A 17,500-nucleotide genomic window follows, 5' to 3' on the forward strand; every position below is an offset into this window, starting at 1 on the left:
TCCATACATGGGGCGTGCACAAAAACCACTAGACTACCTGCGCCCCACAAAGACCAACATGACCTGACTGAGTGTTTGCACATGACTCAGTTTGTTGTTTGAATTAGACAGAATGGCTCTGATGTTCTTCCTCTGCTCTGAGTTTCCCAGAGTAAACCACAGAGGAAGAAAGTCATTTGTATCCTGCAGAAAAAAACAAAAACACCTGATTGAAGTTTATATAAATGATATATCTCTTGATGATACTTTTGCAATGATCCCAAAAAGAAGAGCTCACTCACATAGTGTATTCCAACATGATCATATATTTCATTAAATATATACAGAATGAAGACGTATCTGAACCATGACAGCAGCTCTCAGTCCTCCTCTTGATATTGTGCGCTTCAGCTTTTTGACTCTTTAATAAAAAATCCTAACCGTAGACTTTCAGCATTCAGTACAGAAGAAGTCGTGCAGCTGTGATTCTCCAGAAGTCCAGTTGAGTATTTAAATCACAAGTTACCTACAGACTGGATTATTTTACGATCCATGAGGGATCTTTTTTAATCGCCTCGTTCTCTGGACCCAAGATAGCAACTCCACAAGTCCTCTGACCGACGCCGAGGTATCTGCAGCGAGGGGGAAAACAAGACATGAGTTAACACTTGATGTGGGAATAAACGGGAACAGTTTGTCAGTCTGTTTTTTCTTTTAGCTTCTCCTTCTCTTCATTTCTGAGTTATGTAAGGGGACATAAAGTTTGTACCTTTCAGCCACTTCCACCAGACTTTGGTGAGTGACAGCAAAAAGTCTTTCTCTGTGATTCTGCTTCATCTCATCGGTGACTCCGCTGAGGAAGCGACCCATTCCTGCAACACAAACACAGAGTGAACAAACCAGACGGCTAAGAGATAAAGTGGAGACAGTGACGGCTTTACAACAGAGACGGAGACTAAGTTAATAAAACTAATGAAGATCTCTTCATATCTGAACTTGCTTATAATTCAACTTTTTACTCATCATTTTATTCATTAATCCTTTAAAAGCTTTTAACCTCCATTAAAGACTTCTAATGTTGAAGTTGTCAGTGATGTACTGAGATGTTAAAGCTCCAGAGATCTGATTGGAGGAGGATCAGGTGAGGCATCCTGACAGCAGCTGGAGGGATCACTCAGTCGTTCCTCACCTTTGTCCGCGGGGGCCACAGGCGAGTCTACAGCCGAGAACACTGACAGTTTAGCTTCATCGATGTCCTGCTGGGTGAACTGTCCCGACTTCGCCCAGTCCACACCTCGACGAAACGCAGACAAGGTCTGCACCGAGTTTGGATCCCTTAGAGAAGTACGAGAAAGAAATACAAAATCAACGACACACTGTTCAACTCAAAGAAGATTCTTTTTAAACGTAGAAGTCATTTGGAATATTTTATTACAGCTTCCAAAAATGCCCCATGATGGCTTCCCTTAGTAAATTGTTCAGTCTTCTGTGTCTCTTTTTTTCCAGACAGATCGTCTGAATATTCTTGGAAGATAAATATTTAGCATTTTGGACAAAGGGAGGAAGAAGAGGTCACATTTTAGAAGCTGGCAACAAATGTCTTTCAGCAAATCAACTCAAATTTCATGCGATTAGAACAAAATAAGTGCTGCTGCAACTTTGGTTCTTTCGCTTGTCTCTCCAAAACTTGATTTAAAATACATTTTAAAGGTCACATATTCTGTTAAATCCTCTTCACCATGTTTCTATGTGTCTCTAGTCCGTCTACAAACCCCCCAATGATGAGAAAAGTCCATCCTCTCCGTCTTCTGCCTGCTACACTTTCAGAAAATGTGTACTCAAACAGGCCGTTTAGAGATTTTCCCTTCATGACATCACAAAGGGCAGTAGCCCCTCCCCCAGGTGGGTGACACTCCCACAGCTAGGTGTTTGTTCTGCCCTCTGAGTCTGCCTTCTCACCGTAAACAATAGAGCAGGTAGCGAGAAAGCCTGAGACACCCGAGCACTTCCAGAGAGGGGGTGTGGTCAAACACAGCTCATTTACATATTTAAAGGTACAGACACAGAAACAGCCTGTTCTGAGCAGGGCTGAAATAGAGGGGTTCATAGACATGATGAAATACTGGATCAGAGTGGATTTAGAACAAGAAACTTCACACACATGTTTTGGGGAGCTCTGAGACTTTTTTAAACTGGTTGAAGACGAGGAGAATATGTGACCTTTAACAAAATTCATATCTTGAAGACAACCCAGCCTGCCCCCTTTAATAGAATCTACCTCTACTCCTTCATAAGTACGGAGATTTTGTATGTATTAGATTCCATTAAATACACCTATTAACCAAAATGCACATCGTTTTCTAAGGTTCGAGAAAGCCTGAGTGTATATAAAATATTAATGTTTCAGCCAAGGCAACAAAATGAACTGTTATTGTATTTCAACGTCATTACAATTTCCACAATGTTTTTTAAAACTTTGTTGAGTGTGGTGTCGCGGCCTCTCACCTGTACGAGTAAAAAGAGAAAAGACCTCCTCCCATCCTGGCCCCGCCCCCGTAGGCTCCTCCCTTCTCCCTGATTTCTCCATGCAGAAACTTAGCCGTCATCATCCTCGCCAAGATGCACAAACTTTAAGAGAAAAAAGGAAACAAAAAGTTTTTATTACCTTTTAGATGAACTAAAAGTTACACATAGAAAAAAGGAGACAACAAAGAACTGTCCGTGTAAATCAGACTTTTAAAGGAAGTGCTGTCACTCATCCCTGCCAGGTACAGGTGTGGTTACCTGGCGTAGTCGTGGTGGGAGAAGGGTACCGTACGAATACTCTCGCTGATAAAGTGAACAGGGAAGGGAAGCTGGAAGAACGTTTTCATCTGACACGGCTGGAAGTTTTGCTCCTGAAATCAGAGAAGATGATCTTTACTGTCACTGTACAAGTACAACAAAAACCTGTCGGAGCACACCTGTAGAGAAGTAGTTAAATATAGAACATATACAAATACTAAACCCACCAGTATATATACAAACAAAACAGTTATATTATACAATAAGATGTAAACTATGGTTAAAAGAGAGCTGAGCGGTACTGGTGGAATATTGTACTCAGGTATTAAAAAAAAACAAATAAGCGTTATATTTATAATCTCATGCATGCACAGGACTTTGTTTTGAAGGAATGTCTCATAATAAAGGACAAAATAAAATTACAGGTGATCTCACAACTATTGAAATCAAAGGTTCAACTGTTTTGTGTTGGTGTTATTTTGCTTCTTCAAAGATTTTTGACTTTAAAATCTGTATTTTTGCGTTTCTATAAGACAGCCTTTTCTTCATCTTTTGGTTCTTCATGGGTTTAGCTTTAGGACTCACCACCATCTCCTCCTGCGACCAGAGTTTCTGATATTGTTCAACCTATCAGGTTTATTTTCAATGAAAGATGTTTCAAAAGATGTGACAGAACAAAGATACAGAACATAGAACTTTACAGACTTTTTGACACCATTTTTTTCCCCTAGGAACTCAGTCACGACCCACTGAAAACAGCTCTGTGACCCACTTATGGGCCCCTACCCACCAGTTGAGAACCACTGACATAGCGAGCAAACAAACAGAGAAATGTAAGATGTTCCTGAAAACTTACAGAGATGAGTTTCCGGCTCAGCCCCGAGACATCCGATGGGTCGAGAGGCCTCTTTAGAAAAAAAAATCAAGAGAATATTAAAATCTAATTTTAAGAATTATTCTGCCTGCTTTCATGTTTTGATTTGTTTGTTGATAGTTTACCTCAATAATGTTACTTCTGACCGGTTTGCGCTCCTTTCTGTTGTCAGCCACGTCCTTCATGAAGCTCTCCAGCTGTGCTGCCGTGTCCGACATTTTCTGTGGAGTAGTGTTGATCGCACACCTGTAAGAGACAAACATTTACATTGACGAGCATGTTACAAACAGACCCTTTATATTGAAACCATGTTGCAGTAATTAAAATAACATTAACTGCAGAATACTGTCACTATCTCTTCATCATTCAAAAATCTATCACCATGGAGGCGACCATAGCCTAGTGGTTAGTGGACGCCCCATGTGTGGAGGCTGTAGTCCTCCAAGCGGACGACCTGTGGCTCATTTCCTGCTTTCCCCACTCTCTCTCTCTCTCTCTCTCTCTCTCTCTCTCTCTCTGATTTCTGACTCTGTCCACTGTCCTGTCTCTAAAATAAAGGCCCAAAAAGCCCCAAAACAAAACCTTTCAAAAGAAAACCTCTCCTCAGGTGTAACATCTCACCTCATGTTGTCCGGGTTGAGAAGATGCTTCTTGATCCTGACGAGCGTTCGGATGACTTGGCTGAGGTCGGACAACTCAGCGACCCTCTTCATAAACTTCACCTGAAGTAATCATTGATAAAAGATGGATAAAATATGAAGCGAGAGAATGGAAAAACAAAAAACCTCTTGCACAAAGTAGGAACAAATGAAATTGTCTCTGCTTGTCAGAAAAAAATCATGCTATACTGTATGTCTTGAATCTGCGTCTGCGTAATTTACTTCAAGCTTTAAATCACTATGACAACACTTCTTAAAGCTGACGTGCAGGAGTCAGACACTATCATTTTAGTTTTTTAGGATCAACACTCCAGGTGCATACCTGTTCCATCCCACCAAGCGTCTCATTCAGGTCTCCTGCTGGAGTCAGGTGACGGCCTGCACGTGTCATGGCGTACATGTGGCCCGAGTAGGAGATCCCATTGGCTAACTCCTGTGCTGACATCATCACCAGCACTCTCAGGCGCTCCACCTCGTCAAAGTGGGGGCTGTCGTGGAAAAAAAAAAAAAAAGAAGATAAATATCGAGCTGTCTTCTCAGCCTCCTCGAATTTCAGGACACATTTTCTCTCAGTTTATAAGAAGTGATGGAGGACGTACTTGTTGAATATGTCGCTCCACAGATGAAACATGTGAGGAAGGTTTCTCTCCAGGCAGGAGGAGGACAGGAGGACACCCTGGAACAGAGAACACAGAGACAAGACTCTTCTTTGATTACCTGTTTTATACCGATGTAATGTAACCAGCAGCAGTTAAACACTGAACCAAGATAAATCACAACCTCTGTTTATGTAACACACGATCACTCAGTTTCAATTTCTGCAGCTTTGAGGAGACATTTGATTTTTGAAGACGACGCAGCAGAAAGAAGATGGGTTTCCACAATGCACAAGAATCATCATAATAAAGAACAAACATTTAATTAATATAGAATAAAGTTACTAAATTACATGTGATGTCATATATGAAGGAACCTGACATGGAGCAGCATACTTCATTACTCCATTCATCCATTTTCTTCCACTTATCAAAGGTCAGGTCTCTGTGGCAGCAGTAGTAATTCAACCCAGACTTCTCTCTCCCCAGTTCCTCCTGAGGGATTCTGACGTGTTCCCAGGCCAGTGGGGATATACACAGTAATCCCTCCAGTAAACTCTGGGTCTACCCCGGGGTCTCCTCCCAGTTGGGGCGTGCTCAGAAGACCTCAAAGGGAGGCGTCCAGGTGGCATCCTAATCAGATGGCCGAACCACCTCGACTGGCTCCTTTAGATTTGAGGGAGAAACGGCTCTACTCTGAGCTCTACCAGAATGTCTGAGCTCCTCGCCCTCTCTCTAAGACTGAGCCCAGCCGACCTCTGGAGGAAACTCATTTCAGCCGCTTGTATCCACCATCTTATTATTTCGGTCACTACCCATAGCTCATGATCATAGGTGACCGGTAAATGGAGAGCTTTGCCTTCAGGCTCAGACTCACTCCCTACATCATCTAAAGTATTCTTGTCCAGAAATGTCTCTGTCCAAACATTACTTCTATCCATATATTTGTAAGACTTTTCAAACACAGTAAGCTGGTACTGACCTGCTCGTACATGTCCAGCTGGGTGGAGTCAGGGACGACCTGGGTGGAGACAGACATGCCCCCAGTCCTCAGCTCCATCTGCTGGGACTGTTGTCTGTAGTCCAGACCTCCACAGCCCATCCTGATTTAACAAACAGACACACATGCAATCTTTAAAATGCTTTCAAACACCACCTGTCCAAACCTTACACAAATACAGAAAAGATCAATAAAGCATAATATCTTCAAACTTTTCATATACCAGGTGACACATTTTGAAATCTTGCTCTGGTCCAATCGACTGTCAGGTGAACTTACTTGGTGACAACGCTGCAGAAGAGCGGGACATAGAGCCTGAGGTCCTCCGGCAGTGTGTTGAGACTGCACATGGCTCTGAAGTAAACTAGCCCGTTGGTGGGCTGCTCACAGTACTGCACCGGTACGCCGACTGAAGGAGACAAGGAGAGGAAACATTTTAAGGGGTTTTAACCACAACACTCTGAGATGATTCTTCCTTGTTGTGTATAATGTTTTATAAACTTGTGTAGAGCGGACACTGGGCCGTACCTGCTGTGCTGATCTGAACAGGAGTAACAGGGATCGTGGGCTCAATGTCAGACACTTTCAGCGCCGGCAAACAGGAGGCGTCCTGCGTTTTGCTCTGAGCAGCCAGCAGCTCCAGACCTTTTCCCAAGAAGAAGAAGAAGAACATGAATATGAAACAGACAGTTAAATCAGAAGTGCCTCAATCAAATTCTTCTGAAATGTTTCAACAAGTTTTACTGGTTGGGTCATAAACAGAAAAGTGAATGCAGGTGAAATGTTCTTTTATGGTTTTCCATCAGTAAATCTCTGTACTTTAATGTTTCTAACAAGTCCCCTCAAAGACGGTTTTTAATATTTAAGGCAACTCCTCACCCCCTCGGACTAAAACTGGCAAATGACACTCAATTCAGTGACACTTTTGTCTGTCTTTGAAAACTTATAGAGCAGCTTTGAATGATTTGCAGCTCAAAAAACATCTTATTTATCTGATACTGGTGTCAATAAAAACACCTCAAGCCGTTTAGCGCCCTCTGCTGACTCATCCTGGGATTACTCCAACATATGTTTACCTCATGCTCTATAACTCTGCCTGTGTTTAGTTTGAACATGCAGCATTGTAACACTATATGACTAAATGAGGGATCTAGAACAGGTCAACATGAATATATTCTGTATACAGTCACATTGCAGCGCTTGATGTTTTTTTCCCAGTTATTGTGTTAATCTGATGGTTTATTGGATTTTTTGGGGCTTCAATCAAATCAATCAAGCAGCCAATAAAAGCCTGTTTGCTTCAGACAATTCTGTGTGATTTCACAGAGTCAAGCTCAGAAAGTGTTTTAACAGAAGCAGAGAAACACAGATTTCCTCCGTGGAGCAGTTTCAATCATTTGTACCTTTTTCATAGATGTCTTTTTTGTCGCTGTCTGACAGAGCATGGATCTTTTTCTGGAGCTTCTCCTCCTCGGCTTTGGCCTGTTTCTCCAAGTAGACCTCATCCGGACTCATGGACAGGGTCAGTCTGTGTGTGTTCTCCTGTAGGGGGGGTAATGGGGATTTGAAGAGGAAGAGAAAAAACACAAATGATACAGAAAACCTTCAAAGTTCATGTTTTTTTGTCATGATCTTAAAACACTCCAGGGCTGCTGAGGTTGACCTTAAGAGCAGACCGAGTATTTCCCCCTACAGAGAACATTAGTGAGGCTTGTAAAAGGTTTATTCTTGTATTTTTTTTAAACCTTTTTTTCACATATTTCTGGATGTTTTGAAGAAAAGTACTTTCCCAGTGTCACACACCTTAAAGTAGTGCTTGACTTTGTCCTGGAGGAAGCGAGGGTTTTCCTTCAGGGTCTGTTTGAACTTGGCAACGCTGTCGTTGATCTGCAGCAGCTCCACCGGGTCGCCGTCGTGGTTCCACGATGACGCAATGTACTAGAAAAAACAAAAAGGTATATACATACACAAACAGCCATGAATAATGAAACCGACATGTGAAACATGCAGCAGAATCCACAAAGCGATTATAACATTACTGACACAATAAAGCTAATCTAAGTGTCCTGTTTGACTCTTACATTGATGTATAGTGATTAAAACTTTACTTCTCATACACATGTGTAATCCCTTTAAATATTATACTCTCTGTGATTATTGAGTTTACTGCAACTCATCAAAAAAAGGAAGAAATCAGCAAATAAACTGCTGTGAAAACAAGCTCATCTCATACGTTTAGACATGTTTAAAACATTCTGTATTTGTATAGAAATACACAGAGTATATAGTGGTAGAAACACAAGATTTCAGCAGAGACAACATAACTAACATCATCATTCTTCCTGACATATCTCACACATAGAGGTTTATAAATACATGCAGTGTCCTTGTGTTTGTGAACTCACCGAGGCCAGAGACAGGCCGAAGTTTGTGGACTGGTGCTTCATCTGGATCTCGATCTTATGCAGGAGAGCGTCGATTCTTTCCTCCTCAAAGCCGCTCCTGTCGATGATGACGAGGACTCATTTTATCTTATGTGCCGTTTCAATTTCATGTAACCAAGCAACTCATCATCCTTCATGTGCAAGTAGACCTTACAGTTTATGGCTTTATCAAAACAAGCTGACACTTAGAGAGAGCAGGTTTGTAAACATATATTAAAGTCTTAAATACAAAAGGGAGCGTGGGACTTACTCGATGATGTCGTTGATGGTTTGGCTGATGATTTGCTTCACTCTCTCGGTGTCCTCCTCGGCCATTCCCTGCAGTCCTATACTGAACGACGCCTCTTTGGTGCTGCCGTCATATCTGCAGAACACAACATTTCAGAACAATGCAGTACTCTGAGCGCTGTCTGCAGCACATGAGGCAGAGCATCACAGCTCAGCAGCAATATACTAAAATGTTAAATTATCTTTTAATAGACATTTCTAAAAGAAAGTTGTCATCTAAGTAGCTTAGCAAAATCATATAGATGAAAACCTGTCTTTAAAGAGTAACTAAACCCCCAGAGTACAAAGTATCTAAATTTAAATTCCACATTTTGTGTTAGAAATATGCATAGCTACGGCCCTCTACAGGTTGAACCCAGCTACTGCAATTACATTCTTCTATTGGCTTATCTGGTGTTTAGAGAATTGCATGGATTGACAATAACTGAAATCTTAGCGGCTGGCTGTAAAATATTTACAAACGTGCCAAAATGAGGATGTTTATTTTAAAACATTAGAGCCATAACATTCAAATCCTCCAGGGGGCATCATCCCCATCCTCTCCTGCCCCTCTCTGTCGTCTCCATCGGCTGTCTCAGCACTGACAGATCAAATGGTTCTGGACCGTCGTTGAGCCTCTGGATCAGAGAAGTCCTCCACATTAAACCAAACTTCTGTCCTCGCTGCTTCTCCAGCCGTCGCTCTAAATAACCTCTGAGCTTGCTGATCATTTTATTTGTGAGAGTTTGTTACTTTGCGTCCTGCGTACTCACCCTACAACAGAGGAGAAGTCAGTTCCTATATTGGGTTCGATGAGAGCTTTGTAGAAGGGAGAGTTGGGTCCAGAGATCATGAGAGACGACAGCAGGCTGAGGGTGAATCCTTCAAATGTGTCAGTGATGCTGCGCGGGGAAAAAAACAAAGAGATTTTAAATATTTCTGAACAATAGGACTCGCTAAAAACTTCACTTTGAATGAAGAGAATTGTTGAGTGAATGCTTTCTGTACTGTAAAGCTCTCAGTCTTTAAAAAGCCGTCGACATGACAACCAAGATGTAGTGAATAAAGAGGAGGATGGAGGCTCTTTTTATGGCTTCTCCCATCTTAATGCAAAATAAAAAGAAATGATTTTCGGTCTTACTCTCCCAGCAGGTAGCTCACACACAGCGTGTTCTGCCGGGCCGGATCCGGAGCCAGAGCGTCAGGGCTGCAGGTCACATGGTCCTCTCTCTGGGGAAACCATTGAGATTCACGACGACATCAAAACGACTAATCAATGCATTTCAGTGTGTTAATATAAAAGCATGCAATAATAAACAGCTGTTGAGATTGTTGGTGTAGTTTTTAAGATCTATTGATCAGTAGAAGTTACAGATGCTGGTCTGGATTATGACACTCACAGGGCTGCTCCAGTGTGGCTGGGGGGGGACCTCTGTGTTCGGGTTGATGCGTTCAAACTTGGACAGAGCTTCCTCTTCGATCTGCTTCAGATGCTGCTCCAAAGGCAAATCTCCATACGTGAAGAACCTGAGGAGCACATGGAGGACACTCTCAGGGGTGTTTTCTGAGCAATTTTAAATTATTTTTAAGGAATTATGATCATTCTGAAATAAATAAGATCGATAAAGCATGAAAAAGACAAACTAGCATCAGTTACCATCAAATTATTAAAGTTTCCTGTGTTTCATATCTACTGTGTCAATGTGAGCCTGCATCGTTCTGCTGCAGGAGATTATTAAATGTAACAAAGAAAGGATTCTGCTGGCTAACACCTGCTCTCATCTCATTTCTTCACAGCACTTTACAGTTTCCTGTCCCTTCTAGGCTCACAGTGTACACGTGTGTGTGTCCATGTACCTGGCGTTGCTGGGGTGGTAATGCGTGGCGTGGAACTGCTTGAGCTGTTCCCAGGTAAGGTCAGGGATGGCTAGAGGCTCTCCTCCTGACACCACAGAGTACGTGTGGTCTGGATACAGCTTGTTCTGGAGGTGCTGGGCGTACACGCGCTCGTTGTCGGACTAAAATAAAAAACACACAATCAAACGTTAAACAGTCACTGACACACTCTTATTTCAAAACCATTTATCTGATGTCACCTGTTCATCTCATATCTGGAACTTGTTTCACTGCTGTTGCATTAGGCCCCATGTCCGCCTAGCATTTTATAGATTTTGTTAGCTTTTTCTGAGTGTCTTTGTTCTATTGTTTCCAATGAGGAGAGAGCGTTTGCAGCAGCAGCAAAGCGCAGCGTCCAGCGCCTTTCTTCCGAGCGCTCTGCCTAATTTGTGCGGCCGCTCCGAGCGCTTCAAACTAAAAATCTTTCAACTTTTTATGAGGCCGCTGTTGACGTCACCGGCACTTTTCTTTCAACCAGCCGATCATAAAGTACATCAGTCGGGTCCTTGCTCTGTGTCTGATCGGAGCCGTGAGAGCGGGGATGTCATTATTATTGAGCTCATCATCCAGGAAACATTTGGAGGTCAAGCATCCTCCGTTTGATGCTCAAAGTGACAGATAAAAATCAAACAGAGAAAAGCAACGGAACAGCGTCGGTCATACAGGAGCTGTTGTCAACAGACTGTTGTCATAGAGACAGGACTGACGTGCAGCGCTTTTATTCTCAGCGCACAGCCAGCTCTTTTCTGCCTGAAAAAAAGAAAACGCTAGATGGACACAGCAGGGCCTGAGTTGTTTTGTTTTTTTGCCAACTACTAAACCGTGAGCAGGCATAATTTTAACTTTGTTCCATGATGTCATAACATATTTAAATTTGAGTATACTCATTAAAGTGAGTATAAATATAAAAGCAAGAAAAAAAACACTTGGAGTTACCACGAACCACTTCACTCTCAAACTTAATCCATGAGGTGCTTTTAAGTAACATGAAATATAAGATATCTGAAGCTCCTTAAAAGAACACTTAAACTTCACTATATTGTATCTACATATAAAACTATGATTCAGAAAGTGTAGACTTACAAACGCCCCTTTCATTTCATTGATAACCACTCCTTTAAAGACCAGAGGGGAGTTGGGATCTGTTGGGTTTTCATTCTCCAGCCTCCAGCCCTCCTGCCTGCAAAATCAACACAAACAGAAATGAACTAGTGAAGAGCAGATTTCATCAGCGACTGTTTCAAACAAGTGAAATCAGAAAGGTCTTGGACTCTTTTAGGCTGGCTACACACTCGACAATATTCAGATCTTAACCTATTTAAAAAACGTGGGAGACCAAAGACATAAGGACAGCTAAATGATTCTAAACATTATAATCCTCCGACTGCACACACTAGACGATTTGACCCGACTGTGAGACCACACACCTGCAGTTTGTAGAAACGAGTTCACAGTGGTGATCCCACAGACACGAGATCTCACAGAAACTCGTGTGATCAAACGTGACTTCAGAAGAAAAACAAATATGGAAGACAGTCGAGACATTAAAAAGCCACTCATGTTGTTACTCAAGCTGCTCTTCTTTTTCTATATTCCTCTTGGCTCAGGGCACAGTTATGTTTGTGTTCACTGGCATGTTTGTGAGCTGTAAAAGTGATGCTCTCTTCGCTCTCTTTTTGGCTACTGCAGGTATTCAGTCGGAGGCAGCCCGATCTGGAATGGTAAATATCAAACATGTTTTTGTATTTAGGATTCCAGATCGGGGAGGCTCTGACTCGATCAGGAGCTGTAAAATAATCGTATTGACACCACACACTTGAGGATTATTTGGACAAATAAAAGGCCCAAAATCAGGCCTAAACTCCCCTAGTGTGAAGCCAGCCTCAGGACAAACAGTCCAACTAACAGAGTTAACAGCTGACTATAAAGACAAAATCTTCACTGAATATTTAAAAGTTGACTTTTGCTACAATGCTATCAAGTCAAATAAATACAAACATGAAACAAATATGAGAAGCAGCAGTCACCACTCACCAGAAATCCTGCTCTCGTAAACACGGGAAGAAAGCTGCATCCAGATAGACCGAGAGAAGATTCTGGAAGTCTTTTCCATTTTGGGTTGAGAACGGATACATGGTGTAGTCACTGGCTGTTTACGAAGGGAGGCAACAACAAAAAAACATGTCAGACATAAAGCTCATCAGCAAGCCAAGAATTAAGAAACAATCATCTGAAAGTCATTTTCTCTTCTAAAACTGACCGGTAAAACTATTAAAAGATAAGCTAACTAATTAGCTTTTTATTTAACTGTAGGAGGATTATGTGTATGAAACATAAACTGTAAATATTAATGGATGAAGCCTGAGTGATGTCACCCATCTGTTACAGCAGGGGCTCCTGAGGCTCATCAGCAGCAGCCACCATGCTGGAAATCCTGTCTCAGTCTAACTTTCTAGACTGAGAGCTGGAGCTGAGGCGGGTTTTAAGCCTCGTACACATCGCGCCCACCTGTCAATCATGTCAGCTACTTGGCTAAATATGGTTAACACGTATCGTTCCTCAAATCGGATTTGTTGTAGAAAAATACACTCTCCGTACAGTGTGTGCCCATGTGGACAACAACTAATCCAGGCTGTTAACATATTTATTCATGCTGTAAAAACAGTTTTTTATTTGCATGTGTTGTGTGAATGTGAATTCCGGTGTTCCTGGAGCCAGCCTCTAGTGGACACTCGATGAACTGCAGGATTTTGCACTTCCACATTGGCTTCATTTTTCAACACTGCACTGGTTGTGCAATTCTATCATTACTTGTAATCAAACCGACTGTTGCAAGGCAAGGCTTTGTAAATTAAAGCAGCAGTAGGAATCAGTAGGTTTGTATTTGAAACAGGATTATGACTTCAATCTGAGGCGAAGTACGTCTAAAGACAACATCAATGATCTGCTTCAATCATCAGTTTGACCATCTGATAGACAAAAACAAGGAATAAAGGTCAGGTCAATGTATTTAATCCAGTATGTGAACCACCAGTATGTGAAAACACCTCTTCCAATGGTGGTGAAGTTCAGTGGAAATCTGACGCCTCTCTGTCCAGCCTCTACATGCTGGACAGGGGTTTAACTGGACTCCTGGAGACTCTGCTGAGTTCTGTAAGTCATTAGGGGACAATGTGTTAACATCTATGTTTTTTTTTCCATGTTTCTACAGAAAGCTGATTATACTTTTCTTCACTGCACTCGCATACTACGGTACTTTGACGAAACCAGTAAAGCCAAATTTCTTGATTTCAATATCATATGTGGACGTAGGACATTCCTCTGACCAGTCCCTCTCGTTTTCCTTGCACCACAGCAGACATGGATCTCAGGCATTCTGTTAACCTTTCACCCTCGCACGTACACACACAGCCTGTTCTGAGCAGGGCTGAAATAGAGTGGTTTATAGGCATGATCAAATACAGGATCAGAGTGGATTTAGAACAAGAAACTTCACAGACATGTTTTGTGGAGCGCTGAGACTTATTTAAACAGGTTGAAGAGGAGGAGAATATGTGACCTTTAATTCATGAAGGCTGTCAGTGCTAGTGATGACTTTTGTTCTCTTATCTGTGCTGTATCGCTAACCATCTACCCAATTGATAGAAATATGTACAATGAGGTATCTTAAAACATGAATTATCATAATCTAAAAACATCATAACACAATACTATTCAGAAACCACAGAGGCTGAAGGCTGCAGGAAATATTATCAGAAAAAAAAAAGTGATGAAGAATATGTTTTTATGCTCCTGATATGTGGAAGACACCGCATCTGAAAAACAAAGTAACAAAGTCTATGAATAATAAAATTTAAAACAATGTAAGACCTATCTTTTGAATCAGACTTTCAGTGGAGAGTAAAATGACAGAAGATGTCTTGTTTTAAAGACTTTTACTGATTGGATCGAAACAATTGATCGTTTATTGGTGGGATGTTAGTCTTCTAAAAGGTTGGACTTATAGCTGCACATTAGAAATGTATCTCATTCATAAAAGTATCCACTGTTTCAGCCAATACCTTTCTCCTTATTGGACTGTTAAGTGTTGCTCTATTGCACTTAAAAAAGAACAGCCTTTTTGCAGTTTCCACTAACGAGCCTCGGCCAGACTTAATAAATAACCTGATAATGACTGCGGAGTATATCAGTCAAAAATCCAAACGTCTCTAGTTGAGATATTTGTATGCACTGTTGCATCATTACTACAAAGTTTGATTAAACCAGTCTTCACTAACTATTATTGGGTCGAAATTCAAACATCTAAACCATTTATTCAAAGATCACATTTAAAAAGGTGTATTGACACATTTCCTTAAGGTGGTGAAGTTCAGTGGCACTCTGACGCCTCCCTGTGGTTTCTCAGATTTTGACAGCCCGGTATTGCAGGTGCTCACCTCAAGCTGCCTTCCCACATTAGTGTAACCACTGACATGAGAAGGGACACTTAACCAGCCTCAGTCAGAATATGAATTTACCTGATAATGAATGCTTTGTATATTTTATTCACTGTTGAAACATAACTACAAAGTTTGATTTCACCAGTCCTGAGCCTACTTACTTGTGCCTGATAAAGAAGTGAAGGTGGGTAAACTGTAGAGATGCAGTACTCAAAATCAGTCTGGATCTTTTAAAGGTCTCGGCCTCGTCTCGTAATCTAAAGCATTTTTACTCGGCCTCATCTCGGTCTCGGATTTTAAAGCATTACCAATCAAGACTACCACTGATGGGATATTTTTCCACGTCATTACTGTGATAAGAAGGTAAACGCCCCTTTTTAAAAGAATTAAATAAACTTCAATTCATGATTTGATTTATATCCCCCGGTTACTGCTGAAACCTTCTGGGTGTTACAGTTTAAGTGAGTGACACGCCCCCTGCACACAAGATGATGATTGTTTTATTTATATTTATGGTCTTGGTCTCGCCCTGCCTTGGTCTTGGTCTTGTCTCGGTCTCTGAGCATTCTGATTTCAGGTTTGTCTTGGTCTCAGTTTGTGTGGTCTTGACTACAACACTTGGTAAAACATACACAGATGAAACACAAATTTAAAATTCTGCGTACTATTTTATTGTACTTTTGTATGAATTCTCCAAAGTCTAACCTCTCTATTGCAGCATTACGTCTTTTATGAATCTGTATGTTGTTGTTTGTTTGTACACTGTCTGTGTTGTCTTCTCCTTTAAAGCACAGTAAATCTTTTTTCAGTTATACAAAACAGCTCTATGAAACTGTAGATTTCAGAGGAAACCAAACATGAAGCTTTTCAATGTTTGCTTCAACTATTGTGAGCTGTAAGTTATTTAAAAACATCATGTGGTTGTTCAATGTTGTCTTTTAATCTTCACTGTATGATAAAACTCAGACTGACAAACTCACACTGTCCCTTTAAGAGAATTCATCACGAGTGAGGGCAGCATGGTAACCTCTCCCTATTGCTCAACTCCACTCTGTGCACACATTTCCTGGTTCCCTCTCCTTCACTAATATACGAGTGCAAGATAGGTGTAACCAACAAGTGAGCTCCCCAGCCCCGTGCAGCGTGGATCAGCAAATGAGCAGCGACAAAAGGACACTGAGGTATTTTTTGTCGGTGTACTACTTCTACTACATATCCAAATTCTTCCATTACTTGTAATCAAACCGACTGTTTTAAGGGGAGGCTTTTTAAGTTAAGGCAAAAGTAGGAATCAGTCGGTTTGTATTTGAAACAGGATTATGACTTCAATCTGAGGTGAAGTATGTTTAAAGACAATATCAATGATCTGCTTCAATCATCAGTTTGACCAGCTGATAGACAAAAACAAGGAATAAAGGTCAGGTCAGTGTATTTAATCCAGTATGTGAACCACCAGTATGTGAAAACACCTCTTCCAATGGTGGTGAAGTTCAGTGGAACTCTGACCCCTCCCTGTGGTGTCTCAGATTTTCACAGCTTGTAATGCTGGTGCTCACAGGTAGCTCTGTTCTGACAGTAGTTGTAAAACATGTTCAGTTATTCTCTGTGTTTTATTCACTTCTTTTTACATGTTAAGAAATGTGTGACTAGAGTTTTTTACATGCTTGCTTATAGAGTTTTCTTCCATGCAACAGAGAGAGGTTATGTATTCATGTTGAGAATCTGCCCTGTCAGAGTAATGAAACGTGACTCAGAGCTTGTTAACCCCTCCCTCTTCTTCCTGCTCTCAGACTCAGCCAGCTCCACTCTGACGTTTATTTTCTTGTTCCCTCCCCTTTAGATCTACAGTTTGAGGATGGGTGTAACCAACATGTGGGACGGTGCAAGAGCAGACACTGAACAAACACATGCTGTTTAGATGAGAGGTTAAACTAGTTTGATTTCTAAGAAGTGAAACTCAGACAGTCGTCGTTACCGAGAGGAGAAATGGCGCAGAAAGGAGTTCAACTAGACCGGGAGGCCTTCTCTTGTTCCATCTGTCTGGATCTCCTGAAGGATCCGGTGACTGTTCCCTGTGGACACAGTTACTGTATGAACTGTATTAAAAGCCACTGGGATAAAGAGGATGAAAAGACAATCTACAGCTGCCCTCAGTGTAGGAAGACTTTCACACCAAGGCCTGTTCTGGTGAAAAACACCATGTTGGCAGATTTAGTGGAGGAGCTGAAGAAGACTGGACTCCAAGCTGCTCCTGCTGATCACTGCTATGCTGGATCTGAAGATGTGGCCTGTGATGTCTGCACCGGGAGGAAACTGAAAGCCTGTAAGTCCTGTCTGCAGTGTCTAGCCTCTTACTGTGAGAAACATCTTCAGCCTCATTTTGAAGCACCTCCATTAAAGAAACACAAGCTGGTGGAGCCCTCCAAGAAGCTCCAGGAGAACGTCTGCTCTCGTCATGATGAGGTGATGAAGATGTTCTGTCGTACTGATCAGCAGTCTATCTGTTATCTCTGCTCTGTGGACGAACACAAAGGTCACGACACAGTCTCAGCTGCAGCAGAA

General features: G+C 41.6%; 2 protein-coding genes across 2 annotated transcripts in view; one reads left to right on the forward strand and one right to left on the reverse strand.

The window, feature by feature from the left end:
• Positions 1-517: 517 nt before the first annotated feature.
• Positions 518-12,646, reverse strand: LOC136178855 (presequence protease, mitochondrial-like). Its single transcript, XM_065953283.1, has 23 exons — positions 12,534-12,646; positions 11,583-11,679; positions 10,461-10,621; positions 10,004-10,130; positions 9,745-9,833; positions 9,377-9,505; positions 8,587-8,700; positions 8,298-8,394; positions 7,696-7,830; positions 7,296-7,434; positions 6,421-6,537; positions 6,172-6,301; positions 5,875-5,995; positions 4,896-4,972; positions 4,619-4,784; positions 4,259-4,359; positions 3,763-3,883; positions 3,620-3,670; positions 2,764-2,876; positions 2,485-2,607; positions 1,169-1,314; positions 749-851; positions 518-611 (listed from the first exon to the last, which is right to left on the reverse strand). The coding sequence occupies exons 1-23, from the start codon at positions 12,632-12,634 to the stop codon at positions 518-520; spliced, it is 2,652 nt and encodes an 883-aa protein (XP_065809355.1). The 5' UTR covers positions 12,635-12,646.
• A 4,278-nt stretch (positions 12,647-16,924) lies between these two features.
• Positions 16,925-17,500, forward strand: part of LOC136178997 (tripartite motif-containing protein 16-like) — a 2,253-nt gene continuing 1,677 nt past the window's right edge. Inside the window, exon 1 of the mRNA XM_065953588.1 lies at positions 16,925-17,500. This exon is cut by the window's right edge and continues 1,677 nt beyond it. Within this exon, the coding sequence (XP_065809660.1) occupies positions 16,925-17,500 (576 nt within the window).

The sequence above is a fragment of the Labrus bergylta genome, chromosome 4 (assembly GCF_963930695.1).
Source record: "Labrus bergylta chromosome 4, fLabBer1.1, whole genome shotgun sequence".
Lineage (NCBI taxonomy): Eukaryota > Metazoa > Chordata > Actinopteri > Labriformes > Labridae > Labrus > Labrus bergylta.